This window comes from Danaus plexippus, chromosome 5, assembly GCF_018135715.1.
Source record: "Danaus plexippus chromosome 5, MEX_DaPlex, whole genome shotgun sequence".
Taxonomy (NCBI): domain Eukaryota; kingdom Metazoa; phylum Arthropoda; class Insecta; order Lepidoptera; family Nymphalidae; genus Danaus; species Danaus plexippus.
In genome coordinates, this window is record NC_083539.1 from 7,285,166 (window position 1) to 7,302,799 (window position 17,634).

Here is a 17,634-nt window from a genome sequence, read left to right on the forward strand (position 1 = left end):
ACATACTAACTTAATTATATCTTTCCATAGTTAAAATATCCATAACATAACATTATAAAAAAATATATATATCTTTTTTAAAACAAATTGAGTAAGGTTATAATGTTACCATAAAAAAACAACGCTTGTTCATCCTAAGCAAGTTTCGTTCTAATTTAATCTTGACTTTAAATGATTTTTTTTCATGTCAACATATATATAACAAACCTATGAAAAAATTCTTCAAAAGAAACTCATCGTGGTGATATCTTCAGGATATAAATCTTTACCTCTAAATATTATATTAATGAATTATATTTATACGTCTGTACCTATATATTTATAATTCTATATTTATATCCAAAACGAATTCTGTTATATTTTGTAATGATCTCACAATAAGAATAAAAATTTTGATAACACAATTTATATTGTTCTAAATATAAAATGTTTAAAACTTATAACTTAAATTCATATTACAAAATAAGCCTTGCGTTGATAAAAATTAAATATGTCATAGGGATTTCACTGTGAACACTATGTGTAAGATCACTATGTGTAAGATGTACGTCACAAGTCTCATATGGGTTGGTTTGGTTACGTTCTCGCTTGGATCATCAAAGATATGACTAAACAGAACGTTTGTACTTCTCAAAAAAACCTTCGAATTTCACACTAGACGCTGCATAAGTAATTAACAATACATTTATTTAAATAATTACATTGTAACTATCAACAATTTACTCAATAAATACGTCAGTCTTCATATCATTTTATATATACTTATATATATTGATGTACTATGTATATTAAGAACATTCAAATTGTAATACATATGTAGTTACGATTGGGTCCTAAATTTAACCGCTTTTTGTATAAATAAATGTTAAGGCTTTACACATTATAGTGTTATCGTGATAGCACATGGAAATAGTTTCAATAAAGTTATTCGAATGATTTTTTTTCAATAACTTGAATACCACTAAAAGCTCGCTTTCTTTCACTTACCATTCACGTTGATTTTCTCATTGTTAACCTTTGAGACGGCACACCTACACTAAATAGTATAATATATGGTCAAGGTCTGGGCAAAAAACGTAAGGAAAACTTGATTTAAATAATAATGATTATGTGTTGGATTCTGTATACATTTTTTATTCGTTTAAAATTTCCAGCCTATCATATCATCAATGTTTAAAATGTTAAGAAAATAAAAACTTAGAGGAATAAGGTTTAACAATATCCGAATAAGTTTACCGTTTTACCTGTCGCTGTAAATAAAACTAACGATTGGTATTATTATGAAGATAGTAGAACAAATAATATCAGCATTACGTAACTCTGATAACGGATAATATTCACATAAGGAAGAACAAAATTAGTATAATGACGTAATTCTTCGTCAGATATTTAGTGTTGTTGTAATTTTAATTAATGCTAGTAAGTTGTACGTGACTATATTAATTCCAATGTTTTTTCTCCCGTCACCAGGCGATGCGTGCGTGGTCCCCGTGGGAGCGGAGGCTGTGCTTCGCTGCTCCTTTCTGCATGCGTCTGCTGCTGGCTGGTGCTCGTGCAGCGAATCTCGCTGGTGGTGACCCTCACGCCATACTGCACGTATTCCTTCAAGTACGTGCTGTCTTTTATTATATAAAAAACTATCAAAGTAGGATAGGAAGTATGATTGAGGAATGTACTTCTAAAGAAGATAATTTCGTAAAGTCATTTTTAAATGTTTTGTAATAGTATTTTTGGATACAGTACCACCAGCTGGTAAAGTGAAGAGTTGATATTGTATGTGCATAGGAACAATAACGTAACTTAATAATTAACAATATTTTATACCACTTAATTATTAAAAATTAATAAACCAATTAATATTATACATTTTATGTCATTTCAATCTTGTTATTTCATAGAGTGGGTGATAATGCACCCTTGTGGGCACCGTCAGGCCTGAGAGGGGGCGGTAAGAGACCTAGAAAAAAAAGGGGGCGTTGCTTAGACGCCGGGGGGGTTTTTTGTAATTTCATTTAGCTAGGAAAATTTACAATGGTTTTACAATAGGTGAAAAAACGTTCCGTACTACTACTACCTAAAGAAATGACAAATTACAAAAAAAGTTATTAACTCTCAAAGTGGGTAGGAGATAAAATAAGTTTTTGAACCCCTGACCTAGAGGATTACTGCCTTTGACAGACATTATAAAAAAAAATTCAACCAAAGACCATGGAGTGATTCAAACTCATCGTCACTATTGATTAATTTGTACCTGCCACTTTCACTTTTCAAATACCATTTACAACGTCAAGAACGTACTTTATAACTGGCAAGTTTCCAGAAACTTCTGAGGATGAGTTCTCTCCCATCCACTTTACTCATTAATCATTTATTCTTATATTAACCAATAATTAAAACTTATTCGAAGTGATTAATTTACTAAGTATTTCGCTCTAAGCATATAGTTATAATTAGTAATTTTAAAGTTAAATAATATTAAAATTTATTTATAACATAAGTTTCCATAAAACAGTAGTTTTATCTCTAGATTTGACGGTTTAATGTGTCTAATACATAAAAATTTTCCAAAAGATATTACAACAAAAACTGATAGGGATATTTTATTCGATTCAATAAATTATAAATAATATACATATGTATGACATAAAATAGTTACTCTGGCTGCTTGCACTCAATAAGGAAAATACTGTTGAAGTAACTAATATAATTATTGTTGTTTAATAGAATAATCAATAATACCAGTCTCGGAACTCATAAAACACAGAATATTATAAATGTAAGTCTGTCCGTAACTTACATATAAAATTTGGTGGGGTTCGACAGATAGAATTTTGGAGAACATATTACGCAACTTTTTGACATTGTTGTGGCATGAAGGTAAAAAAATAACACGCGCATTCGCAAACACACACACTTAAGCAAATCAAGTTTCCAAAAAAGAGTAGATTTCCCTTTATGATTTCGTAAGTAAAATTGTGAAGAGAAGTTTATTTTAATAAAGTTTCTTTTATGATAATTGATAAGACTTTTATGTTAAAATTATGAAGGACAGCAAAAAAATAAAATACGTGTCTTTACGGTTTTTAAAGTCTCACATTAATATTCCTTGAGAGTTTTATATTGTAGTAGCTGCAATTAAATTTGTTGTTATTTAAACATGGCCTTAAGTAAAATATTTTTTATAAAAAGTGCTGCAGTTGAGTGCATTGAACCTTATATTTTTAATTTGTTACAAGTGTTCGCTTTGAAAAATAAGCTACAACAATCTAAAATTAAAAGAAGAGAGAAGACTAAAAAAGGAATTTGTGGAAATTAATCTTGCCTACAAAAACTTGTAAACTAAAATGTATAATATATCTCCAGAATAACACCAGCTTTGTAGAAAATGTTAGTTAAAACACTCAGTAAAAACTTAAATCTTACCAAATATTAAAAAAAAATATATATGTATTTTTTTTATTTAAATGTCATTAAAATAAAAAAAAATATGACAGTTAATTAAAAATATATTATATGATTTTATTATTACAAAAGTTTTGTTTCAAGCTGCGAGTTTCACAATAAGTCTTGTTAAAATCAAATTCCAGTGACAAACATTTTAAGAAAACTTAATTAATATCTTAAAGTGAAGGCTTTGTCCCAGTTTTTCATAATGTAGACATAAACTTCTAAGGAACTGACCTCTCTAGACAGGAACAAGTCATCTGTGAATTGTGAAAGAATTTGCAATACTTTTCCTATCAGAACTTGATATGGAACCTTTTTGTGAACGTTTCATCTAACGTGAGTTGAATTACGACGTATACAAACAACATAAAAAAATATATAAACCATTGTTTGAGGTAAATACGAGTAATATGGGTTGCGGTTCAGCCAGACAGAGGTTCCAGGAAAACTACGAAGCTTTCCGAGAAGTATATTATAATAAAAAAATCATAACTAAAGCGTATGAGCCTTAACTAAGGCTGTTTTAATAAGAATTACGCAACTAAAACTTTTGAGCCATACCTATGCTATGATTGCCCCGATATTAGAATAGCAATGCCATTCCATTTTTCCTGCCAGGTGCTCGTTCCGCGTCATCAGCAGCGTCAATTATATGATATTTTATACATACAACGCTGTCGCCCTGGCGATGTTCGTTTAATTTTCAATACATTGATACAATACGTACGCATGTAAAATAGGTGTAACCAACTAACATAATTATAGATTTGAAATCTTTGAATTTCAATTTTCGACATCGTGGCTTCATCAGATTTAAAAAATAAGTACGACTACAATCCCCTGCTTTGTATAACTACTAAGATGTGGGAGAACGATATTTCAAATTCGAAAAGAGAATATTTAACATAATCATAGTTTTTTCTTTTAAGCTGGAAAATTATTAAAAAATCTCTATGTTTGAAATTCTACTTTCTCTTCATTTTGACCGACAGCTCATATATCAGTTGTAAAGTTTTAATTGTGTGTTACTTTTTTACATATTAAGTATATCTGTTATCCGCGACTCTCTCTGCTTAAAAAAACATAAAACAATGGAAAAACTTTTAAGCACATACTAAGCATACAGACAATAACAAAAAAAAAAACAATAATGTTTTTGAAATGCTAAACTAAAGAAAATAATCTGAGCTACTTACTACGTAATTACGTAGGTAGGTAATATGTAGTTACCTACTTACGTAACCGAACAACATAAAACAGACAAAAATTACCTCGGTGTTTTACTGTAGATAAATACTACTACTAATACAATGCTAACTACTGTTTTGTAACTATCTAAAATTAAACTAAAATATATATATATATATATATATATATTTTAAACTTGCCTAAATTACTCGTTAAAAGTGGTCTAGTCATTTCAGAGATTAGCCGGAACAAACAGACAGACAGAGAGCGATACAAAAATTGTGAAAAAAATATTTTGTTGTATGTACCGTTCATATATTAATATACATGTAGTGAAAAACGGTAATTTAAATATTAAAAACAGACACTCCAATTTTATTTATATGTATAGACTATAGAGGTTAGTAAATAATAATGGTTAACAGGTTTACTAACGACAATTATTAACTTAAAATGTAGCGAATAGAAGTCAGGGGCAAATGTAAGTTCTGAGTTAAAATAGAAGCAGGTCGTTAAAATGTCAAAATATTCAACTCAACCCTCTGTCGTCACCTGACCTTTGACGTGGCATCATTGTTAAAAATCATAATTTAAAATTTAAATGTTTTATAAATATTATATGATGCTATGAGAGATTATACGGTTCTAAGTCACCAATTACCGCTAAGTGACAATAAAATTGGCGTTGACTGTTGAGTTTATTTATTTGCGCCTATACACATTTCATTTACAATGTAAATAATAATTAAGTAAAAGCCTTCAATTATAAACTCAAACACATTTTATTGAAGAACATATTGTAATATTTAATTCAAATAATTATTTTCATTAAAACAATACGGAGGTCATCAAAAATCTTACGTGGATAGAAATATTAGAGAGCGGGAGGGTAGACTGGAAATATTATTGATTTTAATTAGATACAAGGGATACGGCTTCAATAAAGATTTATAGATAATCTGGCTTAACCGATCCTAAAGGTATAATACGATACTGGGCAATGATCCTATTACAAAGCTATTCTGGGACTAGACGTAGTCTAAGTTAGTTTGCCAATTGAGAAGGGTAGTATAGGGTAGTTTAATATCCTTTCTCATGAAGTTTTTTTTGTACACTTTCTTCACCAATAAAAAATTGGTTCAAATGTATATACAACTTATAGACTAGTTATTAGTTATAACTTATAAGGCTTTTGAGCCACTTGATGACTCTGTCTAAGTCTTCCTGAGCTTGAACTACTAATCCTGTTAACGATTTACAAAAGCAGTAGGTAGTTAGGTATCTTATCAATGAATTTATTTTATCTATATGTTACAGTTAAAGCTCGAACTTAAAGATTTACCAATTCTTAATGGTAAATGTTCGAAAAGATATTAGTTTAGACTAGGTTAATTGAAGTAAATAATTAAGAATTCCTCATTATTTAATTCTTAAAACCAACATCTACCATCTAATAGCAGTAAAACCTAGCATATACTTATTTAGAAAGGTAAAACTCGAAAAAATCCTCCCCTTTTCAACATTTACCAACTCATATAGATAAATCCTAAGTTTTATTGGAAAATATAAGACTTGCCGTAATCCGAGCTTTTACAGTAACATACACACCAAATAAAATATCTGTATATAACAAGTAGCTGAGTATCTTCGTATATACTGGTTAACGTTGTTTTTTGTCACTTGTTTGCTTTGAAAAAAAATCAACATTTTTTTATTATATGAAGTCAAATAGACTGTAAGCTAGTAAAATCTATATCGGCTCGTTATTTGGGCCGATTTTTAACATAAGTGTAGGAAAAATTTTTGGCAATTACACTTGGCTTAAAGAGTATCGTGACAAATTATTTCAGATAAGTGTGTATTAATTAATGACATTGGTTATGATACTACCCGATACTACACAGCTCTTTTGTTAGTTTCAATTATATCTTAGAGATTTTATGATTTGTACAGGGAAATAATAGTTATAGTTTGGGTAAATTAGAGTCTTGCATAATTGTGTGCACCAGAGTTCTTAGGTTTTTCATCAAATAAACTACTGTGGCTAGTTAATAAAGTTGTTTCAACTGTAAATTCTAAGTTAAAACGAGATGAAATGAGACTCGAATTAAATTATCCGTTCACACTCTTATACTGAGGATACTATAGAAAAGCAAGGTTTTACTTCAAACAATTATTGTACTAATGAAATAATTTAAACATTCAAACCTGGGTTCTTTTTGCAGATTGTTTTCGCAATAAACCATTTAAAGTACTATTTATAGTAATCACTGTGCCTACCCTGATCGCGAATGTACCTGCTAATAGACAAATTAAAAAATAATTAAAATTTTTGACTGATGAATCATATATCAGCAGTTAAATTCCTTTTTTCAATGTTTATATGACAAAATTTATTAATAAATTATTTTTTTATATAAAAGGTAAAGATAATTGTGAATAAGCTTACTTTTAAAAGGAAAAAGAATAATCCAATAACTATGTCCCTATATGTTATGTGAGCCGAATCTCATGGTCTATAATTTTGTTCCAGGATGCAGTGTCCCTTGGAGGTGGTGTGATAGGCGCCATGCATATACCGGAAAAGTGGTTCCCGGGTACTGTGGACCGCTGTCTGAATTCACACAACATCATGCACGTGCTGGTTGTGCTTGCTGTGTACTCCATGCATCAGGTATACGACAAAAACAGCATGCATACATACATGTACTGACCACATATCAGATACAACACGTCAATAACACAAAGAAAATTTGCATCTTCTTTCATGAAGTGCCAAAGGCGTACTTTATCTATTTAAAAAAAAACCCTCGAGACGCAAATCGCATAAAAAAATTTATTTACTTTTGATGTAATTAACACGTTAAAAAATTTGCATTTTCCAAATAGCTGAAGTATGTCACATCAAGAAAATACATCTATCGAATTTTAATACGCTCTTTAATGATTACATGACCGTACTTTCTTAACATCAGGAACTTATAGCAACTAACTAAATAAAGTAGATAATAAAATACAAACAATTAATCATTGAATTTGTAACCAAATACTAGCTGATATAATGGGACAGAAATATTATGAGCTGCGAAGTTATGGCGTTTATCTCCCTCTACCTATGAAAATACTATTACATATTTATTACCTCAAAATCAACGGCATACTTATGGGAAGCTTCATTAATTCATACAAATTTCTAAACTAAACTGTTTCTAATAGATATAAGTGTTTGAATGGGTAGCTTTCTCGATATCTGGATGAAAGTTTTAATACATTTTAAGACTACATATGAGACCCTTAATGTAATTCACTGATACATGCTCCGTGGCAACACGGCAAACCCATAGGTCTTACTGCAACAGAAAAGCCAACAACAAATCTACCATACTATATAGTGTCCAAAAAATCTCGCGTCAAAAAACAAACGAAAAATGAATTATCATGTTCATGCACCTAAACCGTTTACATGTTAGCGTAAAATATAACTTCAATTCAATATAAAGAATAATTTGTATGTGTGTTTTGTCCAGGTTACCACACGTGATTTAGCATGGATGTCCAGCGTCGACTGTCGTCGGCTCTGACGATAACGCCGCCGTGAAGCCATCAACACACGAGCGGTTTAAAAACGCTCCTCCACAAACACGGAATACATATCCGCGTTAATTTGCTACATATAAAAACTACCTTACTTACTTTTATGTTCATTACATACAATAGGTAGACAATATAATGGCCTATCACTTTAACAAGACGTTGGTAATGTTGAAGACGATCAACGACCGCACGTAACAGCTGATATGTTATTAATAGCTATATAGTGATAAGATAAGGAGTACAATTAACATAATTTGACGCTAATCTATTGAAACCTTCCGTAGGCTTTATATTAGATGTAAACACTATTTTATTAGATCTTCTTCTACATTGGTCCGTTGTTGTTAAGATTATTTTACAAACTCTGTAGATATTACGATGCGTATGTAAAATTATTAAATGGTATAATTAAATAATTCATACTTAAATATGACAATATACATGCACTCAAGTGAATCACTCACATCGCACGCACACAATTTAATGCTAAAAAATCAAGAGTACGTAAAATTTTATTTGTGTGAGAAATATGATCTCTTAAAGTAAGTACATTATAGTTATAAGAATAACATTTATTGGACGCTCGGCGGTAAACATGTTGTCAGCAACACGGCTTTATAAATAACAATTATGTAAGTATTCTACAAGATTTTGCATCTTATCAGTCTGCTATATCTTGAGTTTTTCCCTCCATTATCAGTAATAATTTAAAATTTTTATTGAACACCACGAATTCCTATTCTAGATTTCGTCTACAACTGTGGTTGTAAGAGTCTATCTTAATAAGTACTATCTAGTCAAATCAAATAGACTTTAATTTTGCTAATTATTACCAAAATGGTTCTTATAAATAATGTTATACGTAAATTATCACTAATAGATCTAAACCATCACGTCTCGCTTTAAGATAACAATTTTATTTTATGTACAGTAACACCCTGTATCTGCTTCCTATTTAATGTAAGGTAGAAAATTATTTATAGCATGCTATTAGTTATGCGTCTTTTTGGGTTAACTTAAAAACTAAACCTTAAACCTTATATATTCAAAACAATTTCAGCGAATAAATAAAAAATATATATTTGTTGTACATTTAATTTTTAAGAAATACATAATTTATAAATTTTTTTTTATTATATTTTAATTGATGATTAAACACATATTTTTATCTAAATTAATATTTACCGAATAGTGATTAAATAACGCTATTTTAATGAAGAGCATTTATCATGTTTCACTCGTGACACATCTAATATGAAAACTCACTTTAAGTCGGTGACATCAACTACGTGTTACCTAAACTTATAAATAGTGACGGGTGTCACTGTAAAATATCTATAAAATTTTTAACTTACCGCTTTAATAATAACTAGAAGTAATTTAGCACCAAATTATCTTTTAACATATAAGTAGTATACTCAAATAGCGTAGTCCTGTTAGGAGGCTAGCGAACAGCAATAATTAGTGAATCTTGTAGGTATTGACGAGCGTAGTATAGATTACGAAGCAATTAAAACTGTTGTCAATACATTTCCATTATGTTAGAATATTTTGATAGTGTTTTAGCCAAATGTAGATAGATTTTGATGACCGTTTGGGATGTGACCGTGACCGATGCCAACACTACATTAAATTGTTTAATATTCATTTAAATATTATATTTTTGGATATCAATATATCATCTTAATACATATATCAATAGTATTTATATGTAAATTCCATGTGAAATACAATATTCATATAATATATCTAAAACTAGTCTACAAAGTCAACATATATTTATACATATATTATGTTAACAAATTTTATTGTTAGAATTAATTTATCGAAGTTATTAATGGACGAAATGTCAAATGGATAGTTCCAGAAGTAACGAAGAAGGTTTGTTATAATTCCTTTTTTATTTCTTTTTAAACTTACAATCATTTTTAAATTAATTAACTTAAAATAGAACTATATTACGTCTGTACATAAGAAACTGTTTGTGAAGTATTTTAATGTTAATTTAACTGTAAATTTACTAAATTCGTTTAATTATATAACTTCAGAATCAATTCATTTTCAATTAATGTGTTCGCTTAAATCATTAAAAAATCATTAAACCAACATGTTATCAGAAATGATATCCGTTCTACGTAATTTTCTTTGTTTAAAACGATTTGATTGTCGTCAGTTTTAAAACTGGCTCGTAATTAGTGAAATTGAGCATTAAATTAGTAAATAGAAAAATATTGATTGAAGAGTTTAAGCAGCTATGACAGTTTACCCGCCAGTTTCACAATACGTAACGAAAAAAATTATATCATTTTTAACAAAAACAAAGTTAAAAGCAAAGCCCTTTGTTTATTTCATATCATGACACATATATAGCGATTTTCCTCCTATAACATGGCCGTAAGGCGTCGTGTCGCTGTGATTGTATCGATGTTACGTTACTAACTAATTGAAACCTGCCTTCAATCATATAAATTAGCATAATTTTATTCATACACGGTTCCGATGGTGATGAACATAGCAATACGCCAGTATTTTTAAATATAATATGTTTGGAGTGTTTCCATAGTACTACACGATGTACAATTATTAGTGTTTGTTAGAAATTACGTATTGAATAATGCAATGTAGTGTGAGTTGATGAAAGTATTAAAGTTTATTTGAATTTAATATTGTTTCATTTATTAAATCATCCAAGGGAATATAGGTTATTGTCAACATTCAAGTACATATTTAAATTGTCACATATAAGTATATTACTTTATGTGCGAAGTAATAACCGCTTTGCCATTATTATTCACATAAATGAAAAAAAAATATAGAAGTCATTATATTTTTAACCTAGAAAGATTGCTGCAAGGACTTGGCCATTAGGACTATGTGATGGTGTTTATGTCTAAAAAACAGATATGCGTATATCAAAGACGTATCGGAAAACATACAATGATGATTTTGTTTATTTGATTTTATAATTGTTATAAAACAATTTAATAAAGTAAAATTTAATTATATATTGTAATATTAGGAAGCCCGTCCAGGAACTATGATGGCATTCGTACTCACATTAAAAATAACGTAAAATATCATACACTTAAACCAACTATGTAGATATCGAATACGTGAAATTCTAGGTCAAAATAAAAACGACAATAATATGAAAATTCATGACTTCTTTTAATATGGGTGACAACAAAAAAAAAATTAAATATTTACGTTTTTATATATTATATTCATTAAAGAAAATATCGTTCTTAAAAAAATTATGTGTGTTGAATACAAAGGCGCTCATATGAAGTTTTCCTCATAATATTAAGATCCAGTTCTGATCATACAAATACTGGAGTATATATATTCATTTATTGTATTATTTCTACAATTTATCTGACGTTTTGGTAAGTTTACAGTTACTTTAGGTACAGCAATACAGCGCTCAATAGTTGGCTGTAGATGACACATAACAAAACTAATTGACACAAAACGTCGAGTGAAACGTAAAACCCCGTAAACTTTTTGTTGGTCTAGGTGCTGGTGAAAGTATAATTAGTCTTCTTTATAATAACAATAATAATTAAATAAACGGCTTCATTCTATTCGACAAACTCCTTCCTGTATTCTCCACACAGTACCCAAGATAAATCGTCCAATAAATAAAAACGTTGACATTTGCAAAATATTCCACGATTCCAGTGCGAATGAAGCCATAGCATAAAAAAAAACTTTAAACCTACATGCGAAAACCATAGTTTGATTTAAATATGTACTCGTGAAAATCTTTCATATTATTCGGGTAGTTGCTAAACAATGACAGCTGAATATATTGACGGTTTGGTGAAGTGAGCGACATACCCTCGGATCATCATTATCTACTTCATATTTTCAAGCCACATTTTAATCGATGGTCTCAGGATAGTGATATGAAATGCTTACATCACTATAACAAAGATAGCCAGCATCATAATGTTCTCTTCGCCATCAAATTTAAATGTCCTTGAATTTTTCCAAGCACCTTATCATTTTCACTTTCTTAAAATTTTACTCAGGTTCTTTGTAAAACAGGATGTAGTTTTTTATAGCGGATATGTTTAATCGCTAACGTTTAGTGAATGAATTCCAAATTAATTGATTAAACTCACATCTTAAAAATATCACATTAATAAAAACCCCAATATAAGTAAACAAATTAAAAAAAAAAATCTCAATTTTCGCCGAATCTCCCATCAATTTTTTATCAATAATAACCCGAATAAATCATGACACTAATAACATTTTATATTTTTTTATATATTTTTTTATGTTTTTTATAGATTATAATACATGTAGTAGTTTAAAAACTTCATTAGAAAATCCCACTTATAATATAAACGCAAGAATGTGTAATGATGTACATAATAGTTAAGCCAATTTTATTTCTATTAATTTTTAAAAACTTTTTACAGTAACATTATTCTTTTAGCAGAATAATAATTTTTTATAAACTATGCGAAGTTCTTAGGAGAACATTCCGTTACACTTGTATTAAGTATCAAGATATAGATTTTACATGTTGTTTGACAACAATATCAATTTTTTTTTTTTTTGATGGAAGGATTTTTTGATGAAAGGACAGGATAGTAATATTCATTACTATTCCTTTTCTTCCAAACCTAATTCCTTAGTCCACGTGCATGAGTGTACAAATATAATTTTAGATGTATTTTATATCTAATAGCCCAAAAAAATATTGAATTTGATTTATCATTGAATTAGGACGCTCATTTTTAGTTAATCTGCAATAATTTGTTCTGATATCTTTATCACAACTTAGTTAAAAATATGAAAAAATCTTTTCTGCTTTAGGAACAGAAAAATCTTTCTCCAATTTATTCTTATAAGATTTTAGAAAATTTATATTTGAGGCAAAGATTGACATCTTAAAAGGCTACAAAAACTTAAGATAGTAAAATCTAAGATTTATATAGCATATTAATACAATACATTAAATATTTATACACAAAATTTTACCTAACGAAATTATATAGAAAAACAATGATTTCCTTAAACAAATTTGCTACTAAAATTTATAACAAAAATCCCTTATGACGTCTACCCCACATTAAGAAATTGTTAACAATTTTAAAAGATATATACGGAAAAAAGTATAAGCTATTAACAATTATTAATATATTCAGGAAATTATATATTTATAAAAAAAAAAACAAACTAATGACGCATATAAATTGTTGTAGCATTGCATAAAACGTGGTGCGCTGGAAGTTCTATGCGAATACACTATGACGGCTTCGTTGAGTTTGGTTGTGTTAACGGTTTTAGCGTCGTGTTCCCGCGCATGCGCCGGCGTGGCGCGAGCGAACAGCGTTGAGGCATTAGACCTAACGCCGAGTAAGTTTGTTTTAATATCTTATGTTATAAAACAAAAAAAGAAAATGTGAATGTGTTTGAAAGTGTGAAATTATGTTAACAAAATTATGGATTTCTTTTTAATGGAACCTTACTTAAAATGAACTTCGAATTAACAATTCAATAAATATACCTATATAAACGTTATTACAAAAATGGGAATGGTGATTTTAAATTATTCTCTAATGAAGGTATGACTGCTCGTTAATCACATTTTAGTGTGCCATAATTACCCGCATTTGTTATGAATTTTTAATTCTATTTTATATTATTTTCCATTTACTTATCAAAAATACTTTGTTTCCTCAAAGCCAGTCATCACGGTCTTTACTATACACATGCATGTAAATCATTATACTTAAATGTCTTTGTCTCCGCTATTACTCATGTAACGTAGGTATTAATTTCTATAAATAATTTCAGTGACAAAATATATCTTCCTGTATGAAAAAAAATCGGAAATTTATACATTGCATATATTAATTTATTTATATTATTTTGTTTGAGTAGATATCTTTTAGTTTATCTCGCTTTGACCGCGACCTGTCTTCATTAACACACGATAAGAGAATCTTTAAAGCGAATCGCAATCTCTTATTATATCAAAGTCGGTATAAATTTTCAAATTGTCAACTGTCAAATTAATGATTTAAACCAGAATAACCCTTACTCTTTGTACGAAATGGTATTTGTATCATCTCGATAATAAATTATAATAAGTTAATAGCACACTTAGTTTTTAAATGTCATAAACTTTAATTCAACCTTTAGGAACCGGTTTTAAAGATCACGACCGCGGAATCAATACGCGATCCCTTGACAACAAAACAAATTTTATTTATCATACAAAATCAAAGATATTTTATTCAGTCCATTTTTTAATTTAATTCATGCATCCATATTAAAACTTGCATAATATGTTCTGCCAATTTACCAAAAAAAAATAGGTTATTTTGTATATGTTAAGTGTAATTAAAAATGTTATTGTGTAGATGTCGTCATTACTCAAGAGAAGGTTCAAACGCCGACAGAAATACCAGTAAACGAACGTTTTCCATCTGCGGTGCTCTTCGGCCGCACGTGTGGTGGTACCATAATCAGCCCCACATGGATCCTAACAGCCGCCCATTGGTTTGTATTCAATCATATATCATGACATGACACGATCTATAAAAATATAATCGATATATATCGATTCATCAAACGATTTTCCGTCTTCGATTAACTTCTCATCGTATTGAATGTTAAGTTGTTTACTGTAGCTGCGTCACGACTCGCGTAAACTGGTACTAGGTACTAGGAACGGATTTTCCCGTCCACATAGCAATTAATTTAATACCTTACACGATAACTTATATAATTGCCTCAATTATCTTTTAACATACGAGCGAATGTCAACAATCAAATCTACTTTGGATGCACATCACGATTCGTGATATAAAAACATACCTACAGATTACTGCCCGTGTATTTTCTATATAATTATAGTGTATGCAAATGACGGCCTTAACATTTTATTCATTGTTATGGTATATTTTTCATGAAGTTACCGGCATAACATATTCAATGAAGTAACCGATCCGTGTAATATGAAATAAATTCTCAATTGTGTCTTGAAAAATTGCTTCGTGGTCAAAAACCTGTGTCACGATTTATGGAATCCCCGAAATTTTTGATAGTTTTTTTCATTCACGTTGCTCTTAACACGTAAAGTCACAAAAAGCCAAGATTTATTCATACGGGTGAGTCACGGGGTTTATCCTCGTCGCGTCTTTACAAGACTCAGTACCTTTTAATAGCTAACTCGCATTCTCAAGGTCCGCAAGTTTGTTTATCAGAAAATTTTAATACTTTTCTGTTTTGCTTCATGACTGAATATGACGATTATTTATTAGAAATCTAAAATAAAATATTGATATAGAATGACTTTTATTTATCATTTCATTTACAGTACCTTGTTCACGGGCGGGCGCGACATCCTCGCGGGTACTAACAACTCCGAGAACGATACGGGCGTGCGACGCCGCGTGAAGCGACTAGTCATACACCCGAAATTCGCAGTAGGCCCATACTGGCTCGACGCGGACAGATACGACATCAAACAGGTATACAAACTTATTATTATGGAAAAACCGTTCACACAATGAGAACGTAATGTTTGAATACGCAATTATCCGTAGCAACTGTGTAATCTCACAATGTCACCATGAATGATTTATTGGAACAAACGTTACAAGGTCGTCATCCGAGGCCCGCTTTGTTGACCTGACCTTATGTACAGGTGGGAGCTCGCTGGGACTTCTTATTGGCAGAGTTGGAGAGCCCGTTGCCGCTGGACGGGAAGACCATGGCGGTCGCGAAACTACAAGAAGACGCCAGGCTGATCCCTGGACAAGAGGTCGGCTACGCTGGATACGGCGCTGAAAATCACGGGGTACGACGGAGATACAATAGTTCCAGCTAGCTTTGTTAAACATTTTTGATGCACTTATGTAATAAAATTTACAGAAATGTAAAGATGTTTGTGTGTTCTTTATTATAACAATAGTAATATCGCAGGAGACAATGCGCCATGAAATGCACGGCATGGATCTCGAAGTCCAGTCCGACGAGGAGTGCGGCAAGCTGGTGGAGTACGACCCTCAGGACATGCTCTGTGCACGAGGACGGCCGCCGCGGTACGACTCCGCGTGTAACGTGAGTCACCAACATATACAACCTCCTTTATGTCTGAATATTTTTGTTTCTTTTCAATTTTCAAAAATAGAACTGTTCTGTATCTGAATGGTTTTATTTTTTTTATTTTTCAAACGTAGAATCCATTCCTTTTCTAATAATTATAAGAAACCTCTTCTAAGTTTGAATTCTTTTATTCTTCTTAATTTTCAAAAATAGAATCTTCTCCTATTCAAGAATACCTTCCATCATTCCTATATTGTATGTTTCCAGGGAGACAGTGGAAGCGGTCTCATAAGGAACGGCACTATAATCGGCATAGCGTCCTGGGTGGAGGACGACGCCACGGTCTGTAGGAACGGTGCTAAAGTGTACTTCTCCCGGGTGTCCAGCGCCAGGGACTGGATCAGACAAGTCACCAAGATATAATAGATTAGACTAGATACGTGGTAATTTAAAACCAAAGATGAAAAATATACAACGTTAAACTTAAAAATATATATATATGTATACAGTATATATATAGAGGCATATAATGATATTTTTTTAACTAATAACGGAGATCAAATAATTTGGTTGTTGAATATAGGCAATGAATAGATGGTAAATTTCTTTTGTACATTTTATATATCATGTAAACTACATTAATTAACTCCTCATTAAATAAATATTCAATGAGAAATTGAATTGATACAGTCTGTCCGGGAAATGTTTTTGTTTGGTGATTTAGATATGACGATTATATTATAATAAATATCGCAAAAACACTTCATGATGTGGTCGGTACTTACAATTATTAGCGATTTTATTATTAGTATAAGAGAAATTTTGTGAAGTCAAACACAAAAGATAAGTACACATGGATGAAAGACGTGAGACGACACATGTATGTCGAACTCCATACAACACCAGGGACTGTTATAAAAAGCGAATTCGCGAAGTGATTGTTACGATGAATACTTTATAATGTGTTACAAACGGCGTAACATTTAGGTATGACTACCTAATTTCTTATCAAACGTTATAAAACAAAAACACATAAATCACAAAATAGTTTAACGTAAACGTTGAGATGATTATTGAAATATATTTAACGTCTATATCATATAATAAAATATATTTTGTTTAAATTGGAATTAAGTTTTATTTCTTCCATCGACACAATGAATACTATTCCTAATTAAATTAACAATCATTAAATGACACCAGATTTCATACTTTGAGCAACTAATATGAGGTCTATATCTTTTTGGTCTATAAAGGTCGAGACACCTTTTTTCTTGAACATCCGGTAATGTCTGAAGTTGGGAATAAAATGCTCAAGACTTCGACGTATAA

The 17,634-nt window shown here is 30.3% G+C and overlaps 2 protein-coding genes and 1 long non-coding RNA gene across 3 annotated transcripts in view; 2 read left to right on the forward strand and 1 right to left on the reverse strand.

Annotated features, from left to right (window-relative positions):
• The window catches only part of LOC116768976 (progestin and adipoQ receptor family member 4), a 45,575-nt gene extending 34,682 nt beyond the window's left edge, over positions 1 to 10,893 (forward strand). The window contains exons 4-6 of the mRNA XM_032659914.2: positions 1,471 to 1,608; positions 7,169 to 7,309; positions 8,163 to 10,893. Coding sequence (XP_032515805.2) covers positions 1,471 to 1,608; positions 7,169 to 7,309; positions 8,163 to 8,216 — 333 coding nt within the window. The 3' untranslated portion in view covers positions 8,217 to 10,893. The remainder of the gene's footprint in view (positions 1 to 1,470; positions 1,609 to 7,168; positions 7,310 to 8,162) is intronic.
• Positions 3,489 to 4,665, reverse strand: LOC133320779 (uncharacterized). The gene is made up of 2 exons (XR_009753919.1): positions 4,009 to 4,665; positions 3,489 to 3,704 (listed from the first exon to the last, which is right to left on the reverse strand). It is a non-coding gene; the product is annotated as an uncharacterized LOC133320779 (long non-coding RNA).
• Positions 10,894 to 13,450: 2,557 nt separating the features above from the next.
• LOC116769076 (scolexin B-like) lies at positions 13,451 to 17,432 on the forward strand. Its single transcript, XM_032660055.2, has 6 exons — positions 13,451 to 13,602; positions 14,613 to 14,751; positions 15,572 to 15,725; positions 15,902 to 16,054; positions 16,180 to 16,317; positions 16,570 to 17,432. Exons 1-6 carry the CDS (start codon positions 13,494 to 13,496, stop codon positions 16,723 to 16,725), a joined length of 849 nt encoding a protein of 282 aa, XP_032515946.2. The 5' UTR covers positions 13,451 to 13,493; the 3' UTR covers positions 16,726 to 17,432.
• Positions 17,433 to 17,634: the final 202 nt, after the last annotated feature.

Coding starts and splice junctions, on each gene's coding strand:
- LOC116769076 (XM_032660055.2), top strand. CDS start 13,494: ATGACGGCTTCGTTGAGTTTGGTTGTGTTAACGGTTTTAGCGTCGTGT. Junction 15,726..15,901: donor ACAGATACGACATCAAACAG/GTATACAAACTT, acceptor CCTTATGTACAG/GTGGGAGCTCGCTGGGACTT. Junction 16,055..16,179: donor ACGGCGCTGAAAATCACGGG/GTACGACGGAGA, acceptor GTAATATCGCAG/GAGACAATGCGCCATGAAAT.